The sequence below is a fragment of the Ursus arctos genome, unplaced genomic scaffold, assembly GCF_023065955.2.
Source record: "Ursus arctos isolate Adak ecotype North America unplaced genomic scaffold, UrsArc2.0 scaffold_10, whole genome shotgun sequence".
NCBI classification, from domain to species: Eukaryota; Metazoa; Chordata; class Mammalia; order Carnivora; family Ursidae; genus Ursus; species Ursus arctos.
In genome coordinates, this window is record NW_026622764.1 from 27248295 (window position 1) to 27266026 (window position 17732).

Here is a 17732-nt window from a genome sequence, read left to right on the forward strand (position 1 = left end):
ACCACCACAGGCCAAAAAATAAAGGCAACTAAGTGTGTAGGTTACCAAACATTTGCAACACTGTTTTATCAGCAAAATGTTTTCAAATCTAAAAAAAAAAAAAAAGGTTAAAAAGAAATAGGATTGTAGGATTAAGCAAAATATAGAAATGGAGAAATAATCACTAAGCTCTGAGTCATATAGATGACATCAAATTACATTTTTATACCTAAGAAACAGGTATTTATACTACATATAGTACAATAAATTTAAATTTCCTTTTCCAATTAAGATTTTTAAGATATAACCATTGAAGAATTGATATTGACACTACTCTTTCTATAAACAAAATATGTGGGAAGACTGTTATTAATAATAAAGGATTACCTGTTGAACTAAAACTAAGAAAAAAACTAACATTTACCAGACTAACAGTACAAAACAGTAGTTAGTTGTAGTCAAAGTGTTCATTTGCTTTCCACGGTACCTACCATCATGTCTAACTACAAATTTTAACTAAAGCCACAAGATTTAAATACTGCATATATATTAGCTGGTTGCCAAGCAGAACATAATTTACTAAATTTGAAGAGAAAAATGTAACTGCTTTCCCACTCACCGACCCACTTCTGAGTGGTTATCTACTTCTATTCTCCAGCAGATGAAACGAAAGAAGGAAAAGAAGCAAGAAACCATTTCAAAATGGAGGATTAGTGATTTCCCAGACTCAAAAGTAACTCAAGGTATGTATTTTCTGTATTTTCTATTTTTAAAGTTGAACGTGGTACTTTAAATAAGTAAACTATTCCTCATTTTATTATCAAAATGAATTTTATACTTAAAATGAATTAAATCAGCATTCTATGAGAGCAGATTAAGGGCAGAAATTTACCATGTCTAGTCTAATAAATGTACTTACATGAATATTGGGTTTCGAAAACTTAATTTTAGCAATTAAACAATTCAAATGTCATAATACCATACTATCTGCCAATCCCTGTTTCAGGAACTGAAATAATAGACTACAACACAGTCTTCCCTCAAAGTATAAAGTCCACTGTATAAATTCAGGTATTTAAGAATCTGCAACATGTTAAAAAATCATACTTAGGTTTCTGGTCTTCTAGTTCCTTACCTTTCCCTCTAAATAAGGTATATTTGCATTCTTTTGTGTCTCAAATCACTTGTTCCAGTTGCCCAGAATATTTCCTTTTCCAACCCTTCTCTTCCTGCTTAAAGACACTCAAATGGAAGTCCTTTGCCCCAAAAGCAGAATTTAGTTACATTCTGCATGCTCCTACATCACTGCATGGACATGCAACATTTCTCATGCAAAACCTTATTTAGATTAAATAAGCTTATATAACTCTTTATAATCAGCATCTAGCATAATGACTGCAATACACAGTTATAAGTATACTAAATACTAGGATTTTTACTGCATCATATGATCACATAGTTCAATATCAGGAACAATTTACATTTTAAACAAAGTAGACACATATTAACAATATTTGCCTTTCCTCACTATGTTACTTTAAATACACACACAGCCAGGATATGCAAAAAAATAATGTGGAAATGAAAAATCACTTACTGAAAAACGCCAGCATGAAAATCCCATCATTACCCACTCTGAGCTGGTCTGCGTCACTAAAGTCATCTCTTGGTTGGCACTCTTCCTCCTGAATCTAAAAAACACATAACATTAGACCAGTTCACTAAAAAACTAATTGCAACTTTATTATCTTAAGTATAAAGATAATAATTTAAATAAAATCAGACATTCTCAACTTGTATAGACAAAATGATAAAATGAGTACAATGTCTGGCACACAGTAAGTATTCAAAAACATTAGCAAGTATTAATTTTTCATGGGCACCCCTGAAAAGAGTAACTTTAAAAGAAAACACAAAAAAAGATCAAAACTGAACATTAATGAAAATTGTATCAAGAAAGATGTGACTGACATATTTGCACTGAACGGGAAAGAGGAATTTTCATAATCAGTGGTGGAATCTAAACTGGTATGATCTCTGTGGCTGGCAATTTGGCAATATTAATCAAAAATAAAAATGTCCAACCCACAACTACATGGTCAGTTAATCTTCGACAAAACAGGAAAAAATATCCAGTGGGAAAAAGAACCTCTTCAACAAATGGTGTTGAGAAAACTGGACAGCAACAGGCAAAAGAATGAAACTGGACCACTTTCTTATACCATACGCAAAATAAATTCAATGGATTAAAGACCTAAATGTGTGACAGGAAACCATTAAAATCATAGAGGAGAACACAGGAAGTAACCTCCTTAAATCAACTGCAGCAACTTTTCACTACATGTGTCTCCTGAGGCAAGGAAAACAAAAACAAAAATAAATTATTGGGATTTCATCAAAATAAGCTTCTGTACAGTGAAAGGCAACCAATGGAATGGGAAAAGATATTTGCAAATGACATATCTGATAAAGGGTTAATATCCAAAACATATAAAGAACTTACAAAACTCAACACCCCAAAAATGAATAATGCAATTAAAAAATGGGCAGAGGACATGAATAGACATTTTTTCAAAGAAGACATCCAGATGGCTAACAGACACATGAAAAGATGCCCAACATCACTCATCATCAGGGAAATGCAAAAGAAAACTACAATAAAATATCACCTCACACCTGTCAGAATGGCTAAAATCAACAACACAAGAAACAACAGGTGCTGGCAAGGAACCCTCGTGCAACATTCGGGGGAATGGAAACTGGTGCAGCCACTCTGGAAAACAGTATGGAGGAAGGTTCCTCAAAATGTTAAAAATAAAACTACCCTACAACCCAGCAACTGCATTACTAGGTATTTACCCAAAGAATACAACACTACTAATTCAAAAGGGATACATGCACTTCGATGTTTATAGCAGCATTATCTACAACTGCCAAATTATGGAATAGCCCAAGTGTCCGTCCATTGATTGATGTATGGATAAAGAAGATGTGGTGTATATATACGGTGACGTATTACTCAGCCATAAAAAAGAATGAAATCTTGACATTTGCAATGACGTGGATGGACTTAGAGAGTATCATGCTAAGCGAAGTAAGTCAAAGAAAGACAAATGCCATATGATTTTACTCATGTGTGGAATTTAAGAAACAAAACAAACAATCATAGAGGAAAAAGAGAGAGGCAAACCAAGAAACAGACTCTTAACTACAGAGAACAAACTGATGGTTACTAGAGTGGAAGGGGGTTAAAAAGGTGATGGGGATTAAGGAGTGCACTTGTGAAGAGCACCAAGTCTTGTATATAAATGTTAAATCACTAAATAGTATACTATTTAGTGAAACTAATATCACAGTGTATGTTAACTGGAATTTAAATAAAAACTTTCAAAAAAAAAGGAAAAAAAAGTACACACCCAACAATTCCAGCTCTTGAAATATATTGTACAAACATACAGTATATTCCCACTTACAAGAAATGATGTATTAAAGATGATTCATTGCAGCAATGTGTTTTGGGTTTTTTTGTTTGCTTTTTTAGAGAGAGGGAGAGGAAGAGAATCTTAAGCAGGCTCCATGTCTACCACAGAGCCCGACACAGGGCTTGATATCACGACCCTGAGTTCACGACCTGAGCCGAAATCAAGAGTCAAACACTTAACTAAGCCATCCAGGCGTCCTGCAGCAATAATAATAAGAGCAAAAAATTAGACACAATCTAAATGCCCATCAATAGTGGGCTCTAGTCAGGAGATAATTCTCCATGAGTCCTTCATGTTTCTACACATCTTCTAGGTAGAGGCACTCGCTGCCCTTCCTCTACACTATCTTTTCAAGGATGTTTATATTGCAGACAGCTTTGGAAGAGAGAAATAGTGTCTCTCCCCAGAGCAGAGATGTGGGCATGTTTAGTGACCATTAGAAAATACTGGGTTTGGGGCACCTAGGTGGCTCGGTCCATTAAGCATCTGCCTTCGGCTCAGGTCATGACCCCAGGGTCCTGGGATCAAGCCTTGCATGCCCGCTTCTTGCTCAGTGGGGAGCCTGCTTTTCCCTCTCCCTCTGCCCCTCCTCTGTTCCTGCATGCGCACATGCGTGCGTGCTCCATCTCAAATAAATAAAATCTTAAAAAAGAAAAAAAAGAAAATACTGGGCTCACTAAATTCAGGGTTCCAAACTATGTGTGGAAACATTACTTCGCCCTCTTTGTGTTTCTCGGTGAGAACTGTGGCTCAGGAGAATAGTTAAGAAAATGTTAATACATTCATGGTAGTCTCACTATGGACACTGCCAAAAGAAAAAGACTTTCAAAACCATATTGCACATTATTTGGGCAAAAAGATCCCTAAAACTCTGCAATCCTATATCGTAGGCAACCTTCTTACATAAAATACAGTGGTTGGCACCAACTAAATTTGTATTAAAATTTTGTATAATTTCAAGTTAATTCAAGAAATAAACACTAAAGCCCAATGTGAGCCCCTCCAAACCACTGTCATTTTGAGGACAAGAATATAAATATTTCATACTCTTTTGTAAACATAACTCCAGAGATTTTATCATATGACATCATTTTTAAGACGACAGAAAACGCATGCACGAAGATGTCCTTTACAACACCAACAATGGAAAACATAGACACATAATCACATCTGAAAATAATCTAACTTCACTAGAGAGGAATAGTCACTAAATTATAGTATATTGACTCCATGGAATTTCACTAAACCGTTGAAATAAAAGAGAAACATTTATATAAAATGCTTAAAAATAAGAGATAGTAGCTCTATAATAATTCCAACTACATTAACTTATAAATCCTGAAAGTGGGAAAAGACACCAAAATATTTTAAAATGAAAAGCTGTAAGAAAACAAGTGTGGTATTTTCTTCTTCCTAATTTCTTACATTGCTAATTTTTAAAAAGCTTTCATCAACTTAATAAACTGTAATTTATTAAATACCAAGTATGTACCAGACAATAGGTGCTAAAAATGCAAACACAAAGTCCTTATCTTGAAGTTGCTCACAATTTTTAAAGTGCTAGTTTTTATGTCAAAAGACAAATTACTGACAAACTTAAAACAAGGTACAGGGGCACCTGAGTGGCTCAGTCAGTTGGGTGACTGACTCTTTGATTTCAGCTCAGGTCATGATCTCAGGGCCCTCGAACTGGGCCCTGCGACTGCCTCCGCACTCAGTGGGGCGTCCGCTTGAGGATTCTCTCTCTCCCTCCCCACCTTCTGCTCATGCTTCCTCTCTAAAATAAATAAATCTTTAAAAAATAAATAAAACAAGGTACAAAAAAAAAAAAAGGATACTACTCACTATTAGATTATAAGATAAGACAACCTGGTGAACAAGCATGTTCTAAAAGGTAAGTGAATTATTTGAATTCAAATACTTTTCATAAAAATATTTAAAAATAAGTAGAGTTCAGGGGCACCTGGGTGTATCAATCCGTTAAGCATCAGACTCTTGGTTTCGGCTCAGATCATGATCTCAGGGTCCTAGGATTAAGCCCCAGGTGGTGGGCTCTGCACTCAGAGGGGAGTCTGCTTGAAGATTCTCTCCCTCTGCCCCGCCCTCCACTCTAGCGTAAATTCGCACTAGCGCAGGCTCTCTCTCTAATAAATAAATCTTTTTAAAAAAGGAGTTCATTTCTATAAATCTATTTAATCATCCCATAATTTACATGCAATCCTGCACATCAGAAATAGGAAATAGTAGAAAGCGGTATTGTTTCCAAGTCTCCTGGCTACTACCTATATTCTCCCAATGAGAAAGTTTATTTAAGAAATAAGCTTTCACCTCACCCAGGTGAGATTCATTTACAACTGAATGCATACTCAAATGCTAATCAGACCAGTTTTCTATCTGAATCAGGTATAGAAACCCATACTCAATCACCTTTTGCAGAAAAGAGGGTGGCAGAGCACTGGGTTAGAAACTGATGAATTTAAAAGAATCTTTCCAAGGACCTAAGTCTCTTCTGTTCACTTATATTTTGCTTTCCATGAAATTTTCCACAATCTTCACAAGCTGTAGTTACAATGGTATCAGAAGCAGCTGAAAAAGGAAAACTTTTCCTTATGGACATATTCCAATTCAGACTAGGATCATATTACTTTCTAAAAGCAATACTCTGGAAATGACGACAATGAAAGGTTGGAAGAGAAACACTTCAGAGTTTTCTCTCCAAAAGGTAAAATCACCTTTATGCTTTTCCCAAAGCCGAGAGCAAGACAATGCTTGCTTCTTTCTCTTCAGAGTTCTACAGTGTGGAAGTTAGGGCAGTGGAGGTCCCAAGGTTGAGTAACATCCTTTAAGGACCTTTGCCATTTCCAAGGTCTCTAGGGAGATACTCCCTGAGAAAAGGAGCTATGCCCTACTCATTCACGCAGGGTGCACGCCTGTATATAACGCATGTACAACCACGTACGTGCTAAGCAACCTAGAACTGATTTTGACAGAAACTCCACACTACAGGTCTATGCTCCTTCTCTGTGATTCTCTCCTTCAAGTATCAGAAATCCTTATTGACTGAGCTATATTTTATGCCACTGTCTTAACAAAGACTTACTTTCACCCTTCAAGGAAAATGGCATAATAAATTTGAGGCTTACTGTCTTATGTGCCCAAAGCTATTTATGTTGACATTTAACTGTGTGTGTGTTGGAGTATGGGAGTGGGAACAGGCTTAGAAAGGGATGTACTGATGAAAAAAAACATCCAGGAAAAAACACTCACCTATCAGATAATTTACTCGCTGGGCTCTGGCCAGATGGCAGCAGAAGAATGCTGTACATAGAATCACCTTTCTCTCCCTTTGTCCCTCATCTAATTCTAGCTTTCTACGTAAAGTGATTTTTGGTTGTCTTTTCTTGAACAACATGGATGAACCTATAAATCTGAAATGGTATCTCTTAAGTCTGAAGTAAGAAAAAAAGGCAACAAACTCTAGCCCTGCTTGCAGCCACACTAAAATGTAACTAACGGGGCACTTGGGTGGCTCAGTCAGGTTACTGTCTGCCTTCGGCTCAGGTCATGATCTCGGGGTCCTGGGATCAAGACCCTCACCGGGGTCACTGCTCAGCGGGGCGTCTGCTTCTCCCTCTCTTCCTCTATGGTCTCTCACTCTCACTCTCTCTCTAAAGTAAATAAAATCTTTTAAAATAAATAAAATGTAAATAACTTCCACCTTTTATCTGACCGTAGAATAGTGTACATGCATCTCGTTGATTCTCCTGAGACAGTCACTCCTTCTACCAGAACAAGATGTAATATACATGTATATCCCTGACTCTATTACTGAGACAGGAAGAGAAGACAGAAAGGACAGGTGGAATACTTGACCATCATTCTAAAATCTAGGTTGGAATGTGTTAAAAGGACACACACACACAAAGTGAATTGACAAACATAATTTGAAAACTTGTAACTTATTTCTCTGTGCTTTTTAACCTACACTGAGTTTATTCATGGAGTCACTAGACTGGCTCTGCTAATATATACAAATGAGCAGGGAAAAAAGATAATTTATGATCATAGTTAGAGATCACGAATCTAAACTATACGAGGAGGGAAATAAGGATATCAACAGAGAAGAGGTCGATGGGGTAGAGTATCTAGAGTGAGGAAGTCAGAGGACGGGGGGTGAAAGTCAGCACTTGAAAGGAGAGAAATCAAGACTTAGGAAATGTACTGGTAAAGACAAGGACCAGGAGTCCCACAAATTCAGATGGGCTACACAGAAAGATCAGTACAAACAGAAATAAATAGAAACAGAAACAGAAATGAGGAGATAAAGGAATGGACAGGAGAGTGCCAATTTCACCAAAAAATGACGACACACATAAGTAGTAGCAGAGAAGATACTACAAAACAATCTACGTGCACAAACATTCTGAAACTCAGAGAACTATTGTTGACATTACTGAATGTACTGAGAATCACTAAAAACGGTATTCTCAAAAGGGAGCAATCGGATTGCCTTACTCTCTGAGCTGTCTCTGCTGCTGCGGCTGCCATGGCGGCAGCTTTGGCCTTCTCAGCTTCATCGTATGTAGGAAGGGAGGTAGCGACACTGTAGGGAGGTGGCACAGGATAAAACTCACTGTAAACTTCTGTATCTGAAGAAAGGGATTAAAAAAGGATAACCATTAAAACAAACTATTTAATAAAATTTTTAGAGCCAAAAACATAATTTAATAATTTACAACAGGCCACTAAAGACCATTACTGCTTTTTGCAGTCCTATTTTATAAGCTACGTAACATATAAAGTACTACTATACAACTGTATGTGTTAGTTTAGCCCCATATTTATTATACAGGGAAAAGACTGATAAATACGACCTACAGGCTGATATACAATACATAACAAAAATATCAAGAATGAAATTCTAAAAATCTGTGTACAAGGGAAGTGAGAAACCCACCACATACAAGCATCCTCTGTACCTACTGCTATGCTCGAAGAATTTACTTGCTCATAATCTCACAGCCAATAAAGTAGAAATATCAGGAATAATAACACATATATAGTACTAAACATTTAATACAGCACTTCTACATACATTACTCCTAGCAACTCTGAGGTTCAGAGAAGTTAAGTAATTTGCCCAGTACTGCACAACCAATAAGTAGCCAGAACCTAGGGATTTCCTCATTCCCAATATCTGCTCTGATAACATGTGAGGTTCATTTTTCTACACGTCAGTTTTAGAAACTGCCCGAATCTTTTCAGCAAACTCAGTATTTCTCTTTGCTAAAAAAAAAATGACGATTTTTAGTTCTTTTTCACTCTTGTCCCTCTCTTCTCATTTTTTCCCATATCTACCCACTCTTTTAGATTTTCTTTTCATGAAGAATTTCTCCCTCCCCAGTTTTTAAACTATTTTTGAAATATGATCTCCAGAAATATAACAAAATAGTAAGTGCAGAATGCTAATTTAAAAAAAAAAAAAACCTGCATCGCTTATCACCAACTTGAGTGATAAAAGTAAAATGATACATACAGGTCAATAAACTGATTAGACTTATGCTAGAATCATTGCCATGAAAACCAGGTAGGTTCTCACAGTAATCCATACTATAATGTCTGATATCACCTCTGTGATTTCCTCATTATAACTACAGTATTTATACATTTTCTCCATCAGAATTCCTTGCATTTCCAACATGAAAACACATTTTATTCTAGCAATACTTTTCCTATTTTATTTTAATAGATATTGACTTTAAAATAAGTTTGTTTAATGCTATCAATAAGAGCTAAGGATCTGAAGCTGGGCAATTTTTAATCCAATGCTAGTAGCAGTGTAATACTGAATGTTATCCACCAAAAAGGCACAAGAGTCATAAATTCTTAGAAATGACTTATTATTCAGATGTAAAAACATGACACACGTCAAGTAAATAGATTTCTTTAGGTCTGAAGACTAGAAGAAAAAATTAAATGAAAGCAATGGTTATGAATTTTAAGCACTAACATTAAAATTAGAAATTTAAAAACTGGAACAATGACATACATTATCCAAGAAGAGAGATATTTTACATTAACAACAGATATGTGAGTTCTCGAAAAGTTCTAACTCCCACGATAGATAAAAATATCCTAACCAGTAACAGATGAAAGTTGGGTAGGAGAACTATTTTGCTACCGCTTTAATTTTCACTGGTTAATTTTACATATTTTCTGTCTACCCTTTAAGGCAGCGGTTCTCAACCAGAAAATTTAACATCCACGGAGCTACAGTCCCAGCTCCTTAAGTTGTGTGACCTCAAACAAACCACTTAAGCACTTTATGAAGCTCTACTTTTTCATCCATAAAACTGACTCAGCAAGGCTATTACTTGTTATTATATAGCAGAATTTAAGAGTAATCAGGGGGACTCTGTAAACTGTAAAGCATTACACAAATATCAACTATTATTATTGATGCTGTTCAGATCTCTACAACCAGTCAGAAAGTGACCTACTGAAGCATATAATCACAGAAAACTGATACTGCCAATGCTTAAAATACAACATTAAGAAGCTGAAGAAAGATGATATCAATGGTTTGCATTAACGAGACACAAACTTCTAGAACTACTCAGTAGTTCTTGTGCTCAATTACAGTCATTTTAGTACAGATGTAAAAATAAAAAAAATAATAAAATTCTGAGCCCAGGAGTCAGACAGATTATAAGAACTGAACACCTAGGTGGCAGGCTCCACTGTCTTACAACTGAAAATGATCTAACCTTTAAAACTGGCATGCTCCATTATCAAAACTATTCTAGACCATAGAAAAATGAGAAGCTTCTCAATTCATGCTATGTCGCTTCCACAATATTAATACTAAAACCGTAAGGACAGTATGTAAGGATCCCACTAATAAAACTACAAAACTTCTTAAAAAAAATTAACAAATCTAAATCCAGAAGAGATTAGAACACAGTGACAAACAATTTATTCTAGCTAGAATAAAGAGGTTGATTGGCTTAAAAAGAAATCCATTAATAACATATTTCATCAAAAATTACAGGAGAAAAAAAAATACAATTTTGTGATAAGGTCCCAAAAAGATGACTTCAAAGTTTCTGACCTACTGGAGCCATTTACTGAAATGAAGACGAGTGACAAAGGAAAAGGTCTGGTAATGGGGGAAGAGGCAGTAGATAGTTGTGACGATGCTGAAACTTAAATCTATTCTTTAAAACTCTTCCCACCAAGAGGTGGAAACTAATTCCTCAACTGTCTTGAATAAAGACTAAACTTAGTGACTCACTTCTAACAAACCAAATGTGGCAGATGCGACACTGTGTGGCTTTTGAAGCCATGCCGTAACAGGTGATACAGCTTCTATCTGGCTTTCGGAACGCTTGTTCTTGGAACCCAGCTTCCATTCAGGGAGGAAGCACAGCCCACAAGAAGAGGCACAAATAGGTATTCTGGACAGCAGTCCCAGGTGAGGCCCTAGCTGAAGCCTGCACCAGATATGTTACTAAGGAAGCCGTCAGTGTGACTTGAGCTACAGGTCACTGAAAGACAATCATCACATGAGACCCTGAGAGAAAAATGCATAATTGAGCCCAGCCCACTGCAAAACCCATAAGAATTAATCACAATGGTTGCTATTCTACCCCATTTGGCTTATCACACAGCAGTCGCAATGGCAGTGAACAAAAAATTACCATTTCAATCTTAGGATCTTCCATCATTCAAACACAGATAAGCATCAGCAAAACAAGTAATTTTCTTTCTTCAAGACTACCATCAATTAGATTTTTTTTTTTTTAAATCTAGGGTAGCAAATTCACTGAACTATATTCTGGACACTTACAGAATAATGAAGAAAATTAGCCCATAATAAATTTTAGCAAGCACCAATCTAGCTATTAAATACTAAGACAAATAAAACTGCTATAAATCAATACAAAAACTCTCCATCAAACTGGGCACTAAACAAGCACATTGATCAAATAAACATTATATACAAATAAAAGGAGTAAGCATTTACTAATTTATTAGTGAGAGTACATTCATAAAGAAGATACTTTCCAGTAACTGCATATTATAAATGAAAAAGGTAAATGGTTTGGTCTTTTTACACAACCCATATCGTCTAGATAAAATCTGTAGAAGCAGAAATGGTAACCAGAGAAAGCTAGCAAGAGTTTAAGAGAAATAATGATACTAATTACAGAATAACAAATAAGAAAGATGAAATACTCTAGTGAAGGGTTTTTTAATATTAAAATGTTTTTTATAACAGATTTAAAAAATGTTTCATAATGAATATATAAAATATTTAGAGGTTATTTAAAACAGTACACGAAAACATATTTTAAATGTTTTTTAATTATATAATGATTAACTTCAAGAAACAAGAGTTGGTGAGGATGTGGAAAAAAAGAAACCCTCATGCACTGCTTGGTAGGAATGCAAACTAGTGCAGCCACTGTGGGAAAAAAACGGAGGTTAAAAAAAATTAAGAAATAGGGCTCAGTCGTTGAGTGTCTGCCTTGGGCTCAGGTCATGATCCCAGGTCCTGGGATGGAGCCTCTCATCAGGCTCCCTGCTCAGCGGGGAACCTGCTTCTCCCTCTCCCTCTGCCTGCTGTTCCCCCTGCCTGTGTGTGCTTACTCTCCGTCAAATAAATAAAAATAAAAAATAGATTAAAAAATAGAACTACCCTGGGGCACCTGGGTGGCTCAGTCGGTTAAACGCCTGCCTTCGGCTCAGGTCACGATCCCGGGTTTCTGGGATTGAGTTCCGTATCAGGCTCCCTGTTCAGTGGGGAGCCTGCTTGTCCCTCTCCCTCTGCTGCTTCCCCTGTTTGTGCTCTCTACCTCTCTTTCAAATAAAGAAATAAAATCTTAAAAAAAAAAAAAAAAAAAAGAAGAAGAAGAAAAGAAAAAAGAACTACCCGATCCAGTAATCACACTACTGGGTATTTACCCAAAGAATACGAAAACATTAATTCAAAAGCATATATACACCCCTGTATTTACTATAGCATTATTTACAATAGCCAAATTATGGAAGCAATCCTAGTATCCATCGACAGATGAGTGGATAAAGTAGATACGATATGTATACACACATACACACACACACACATACAAAGGAATATTACTCAGCTTTTCAAAAAAGAATGAAATATTGCCATTTGCAACAACATGGATGGTGCTAGACTATATAATGCTAAGTGAGTAAGTCAGTCAGAGAAAGACAAAATACCAGAGAATTTCACTCATATGTGGAATTTAAGAAACAAAACAAAACACAGAGACAAATCAAAAAAGAGACAACAAACAGATGGTTAACGGAGCGGATGTGAGTAGAGGAATAAGTAAAATAGGAAGAGGATGAAGAGTACACTTATTATGATGAGCACTGAGTAAAATATAGAACTGTTAAATCAATATATTGTGTACCTGAAACTAATATAACACTGTATATTAACATACTGGAATAAAAGTAAAAAATAAAAAATAAATTATATGATAATTAACTTAGCATTACTGGGAAAATATAAACTGTGGCCAGAGAAATAGATAAGGGTAGTTCTTTAGAATGTCCTGAAAGTAAAAAATGAACAGTAGAAAGCAGGAACAACTGCCTTGTGTCCAGGAATTATTATCGTGTGTATATCATTATACTATGTACACCCTTCACCTCCATTCACAAATACCACATTCTCGCTCACACTCAGCATCAATAACACCTTGTTTTATAACTGTGTAGGTAGATGTACACAAACACAAATATAAATGTATATATAGATATACATACACGCATATGCATACACACATATGCATATATCTATATATACATATAAATTCATATACATATATACACACACATGTATGTATATAAATATATGTGTGTATATGTATATGAATTATATGTGTATATACAAATTTATTTCTTTCTTCCAAAAGGAATATGCCACTCAGTTGGAAACAGATTCTAATAAGCATAAGAAAGTTTACACTTTTAATTTTTTTGAAAACAACAATATGAAACAAGTAATATATGAGTAAATATTTTATAAACTATCCTTTGAAAAACATTTTTATAAAAAAATCATAAAACCAGGAAGCCTCTTTAACAGATTCTATAATTAAATAAAACCATACTGGTTTAAAAAAAAAAAAAAACAAAGCTGAGTTACTAAAAATATTACTAGTTGTTTCATACTAAAAATAATACCTGAAGTTGTAGGTACCTCCACAGTAATACTACTATAAGGTGGAGGAGAAGAGTCTGTTTCAAGTCCCGATGCTGAAGGAGCAGTCTGAACGATCTGCGGTGTTGGGTTTGAAGTTGATGGTTGCTCTACAGCAGATGACTCTGAATTATCCTCTTCATTGTGAAGCTAAGAGAACAAAGAAAGAGAAACATTAATGTCATTCTGATTACTATTATTTTTTTAAATTTTAAGCAAATTTTTAAAGATTACTTCAGGCAAAGGATCACCTTTTAGCTAAAAACAAAGTAAAATAACATTTAAAAAGATGAACAAAATTTGTAAGAGACTGAAGCAGTCACTAAGAAATTTAGATTATGGTAGTTTCTTTACAATAAAAAATGAAGTTCAAATTAAGAATTCATAAAGAAAAAAATCATGATTATAAAGAGATTCAAATTCATTCAATCCTACAATATTGACTACCATGTATTAGTCACTGTGTACTATAAAGAAAAGTAAAGCACCTAATAATTAAACCACAATACCATTTCTATTACACTAGTATCTAGAATAATTGAAAATGTAACCTGAATTAATAAAAAGAAATAATGATAAACATTCCAAAAATGTAGAATACTCTAAGGAGGCTTTCTCAAGTACCAAAAGAGTTACTTATAAAGCAAGATGAATCAATGTGTATATAAAACCCTGGAAGATGTTCTTCAACACAACAAATTTATTGAAAGCTCAGGAAGTGCAAGATAATATGTTGGATCTGCGATCACTTAACTCACCTAATCCTCACAACAAATCTACGAAATAGAGAATGTTATCCCCGTTTGACAGATTAAAATGGGGGGAGGGGATGGAAAAAACCTTGAAAGTGTAGACACCTGAAGTAACTTGCCAGACATCACAACAGCTAGGAAGGGTAAGGCCAAGAACCAAAACTAAGCGGTAGGGCTATAGCCTTCTTACTTCATTTATAAGTAATCTTTTAAATGCTCATTTGTTAGGAGGTGATAATAACTGCATGTAGGCAAGCAAACCGTAGGTCAACCAAGAGCATCAATACTCTACAAAGTGACTCATCAAAAAGGTACTATAATTGATCCTTAGATATATTTGGAGAAGAGCTCTTATTAAATTTTTTAAAGACATTTTAAAATCCACTAAAATCTTGGTTTGAAGAAAAACTACAGGCCTTCAACATTATTCAATTTTCATATCTTAATTTATTCTTGTACTTTAAGAAATTCAATGTTAGGGGCGCCTGGGTGGCACAGCGGTTAAGCGTCTGCCTTCGGCTCAGGGCGTGATCCCGGAGTTGTGGGATCGAGCCCCACATCAGGCTCCTCTGCTGGGAGCCTGCTTCTTCCTCTCCCACTCCCCCTGCTTGTGTTCCCTCTCTCGCTAGCTGTCTCTCTCTCTATCAAATAAATAAATAAAATCTTAAAAAAAAAAAAAAAAAAGAAATTCAATGTTAAAAATAATCCCCCAAATAAATTTGGTCACAGAGCAAATCTGTACACACACAAATCTGAGTTTTGTGATGTAGTGGGAAAAAAAAAAAAAAAGCATGCAAATTCTTGCTCCACCTTTTAGGACCTTTGATAAACCTCTGTGCCTCAGTGTCTCCAAGTATAAGTTCTAAATGAAGCCAAAATCCTCACAGAATTGTAAAATAATATTTGGAAAGCATCTAGCATTAACACCTAACAACAGAAGGCATTTAATAAGTACTAGTTTCCTCTTTCTTCTCCTTTAAAATATACTTTATTTTGTGGCCTGAAATAATTTGGTGCTATCAGTCCAATAAATAGTCACTCATTTGCCTCTAAAAACATGAAAAGTAAAATTTACTTCACTGCTGTTGGCATGTGTCTTGGTAAGTGATCACAAAGCACAATTTCTGTGAGTTCATAAATTTTAACAGAACTGCCATAAAAATACCTAAAATCATTTATCAAGTTCATAAGACAGGTTTTTTTCCCATAGCACCAAGGTTTAGGTAATAAAATTCACTCACAGAAACTGAATTGTAAGGTCAAACAGTCATAAAGTGAATTTTCTATGAGCTTTGTATTTACTTGCAGCAGTTTTCTAAGTTGGCACTACATGACCACCCTCCTGACTAGCTGCACTCTGCCTCAGGGTCACCAAGCATCTTCCATGGTTCCTATTACAAGGTACCCAGGAGAACTCTTAACTTAGTCATCTTTGATCACACTTCGAAGAGCAAAAATGTTAGATAAGCAAGTTAAGGCAAATAAAAGTAAAAAAAAAAAAAAAAATATATATATATATATATATATATATATATATATATATATATATATATATATATATATATATATAGCATTATCAACTAAACAATTAATAGGGTGTCAAAAAAAGAAAACCACTGTTCCATCTCTACCCTTAATGCTGCAAATGTGGATGAACTGTACTAAAGAAAAAGATCCTGTACGAAAAAATAGCTCTCCTCTGGTTCCTCACCAGAAATACTCCCTACCATATCAAATATATAAATGTGCTCCCCAGAATGACCAACTCATTTTTAAAACCTATCAAAATGTTTTCAGGGGCGCCTGGGTGGCTCAGTCAGTTAAGTGGCTGACTCTTAATTTCATCTCAAGTCATGATCTTGGGGTCCTGGGATTGAGCTCCACCCCACCCCCACTGGGCTCAGTAAGGAGTCTGCTTGAGGATTCTCTCTCTCCCTCTCACTCTGTTCCTCTCCCTGCTCGCATGCTCTCCTTCTCTATAAAATAAATAAATCTTAAAAAAGGGGGGGGGGGGGAGGACGCCTGGGTGGCTCAGTCAGTTAAGCATCTGCTTCAGCTCAGGTCATGACCCCAGGGGTCCTGGGATCAAGCCCTACATCAGGCTCCCTGCTCAGCAGGGAGTCTGCTTCTCCCTCTCCCTCTGCCCTTGCTCCTGCTCTCTCTCTCAAATAAATTTAAAAAGTCTTTAAAAACAAACAAACAAAAAAGAGTAACTACAGATACTTTTACATAAGATCTCAGAAGTAAAGCTTTGGAACTTGTAAAACACACCTTCAATTATTTCAACAGCCCAACATCACACTTCACAGTTTTATTTTTACAAAATTATAATGTACAGTGAACATTTGCCATGTATCAACAGAACCCAATATCTCAGTCAATAATCTCTACCCACTGTAACAACTTCTAAAATTCAACTTTTTAATTTTGATATCTTTGATGCCTCTATAAATTAACCAACTTTGCCTTTTAACTAAATTCATTCAAAAGTTCAAATCAATCTACATGTTCACCAAATTAAACAATGCCATTTGTGGAAATTTTTCCTTAATCATGCTCTTAGATGATTCTATTTTACATTCTTTAAGGATTATCATAAACAGAAAAAAAAAAAAGGCGTGGACATAAACGGGGTGGGAACTACATATATAAAATAATGAACCAGGCTCTGTGTCCTGTCCATACATTACCTCAAAAGTTATCTTCCTAGCTTGTTCTATTTTTGAGCTTCCTGGAAAAAAACATGGGCAAGACCACATGAAAACTAAAATATGTCTTTAATATAGTGACCAGGGTGATGAAAAGTTGCATATAGAGCTACTGTTTTTTAGCTTGAAGGATGAAAGGATGACAAGAGGGCTGGCTGTCTTAAATGTATCCGTACTTAGTCCTTACTTGATGTATATCGATTATCTTTAATGATAAGAGAACCATAAGCATTATGATTAACTCTGGCTGGAAGTCCAGCCTTCCCATGTGTAAACTACTGTTTCGTTTCCTTTAATTGGCAGCTCTCCTTTGCTGTAGCACTTCATTCTATCTTGAGATGATAAAAGATTAATGTAATAATTGTAAGCTTTGCTTTTGAGAAGCTAGAGACCTCACTGAACGTTTTCTAAACACATCAAAATGAGAATGTATGTATGTACTATAAAGTGTGATTTAGCAAGCACTGTTTGAAAAAAAAGAAAGTTGTAAGTTGTTAAAAAAAAAAGAAAGAAGTATGTGAAGAGCTAATGTATTTTGTATACTGCCATATTCTGACTACATTTATACCAG

The 17732-nt window shown here is 35.4% G+C and overlaps 1 protein-coding gene across 4 annotated transcripts in view; it reads right to left on the bottom strand.

Moving 5' to 3' along the window:
• NDFIP2 (Nedd4 family interacting protein 2) overlaps positions 1–17732 on the bottom strand; it is a 115627-nt gene that overhangs the window by 17932 nt on the left and 79963 nt on the right. For all 4 annotated transcript variants that reach the window (XM_026493460.4, XM_048215755.2, XM_057307807.1 and 1 more), the window contains 3 exons: positions 13686–13851; positions 7977–8110; positions 1577–1670 (listed from right to left, as the gene is read on the bottom strand). In XM_026493460.4, coding sequence (XP_026349245.1) covers positions 1577–1670; positions 7977–8110; positions 13686–13851 — 394 coding nt within the window. The remainder of the gene's footprint in view (positions 1–1576; positions 1671–7976; positions 8111–13685; positions 13852–17732) is intronic.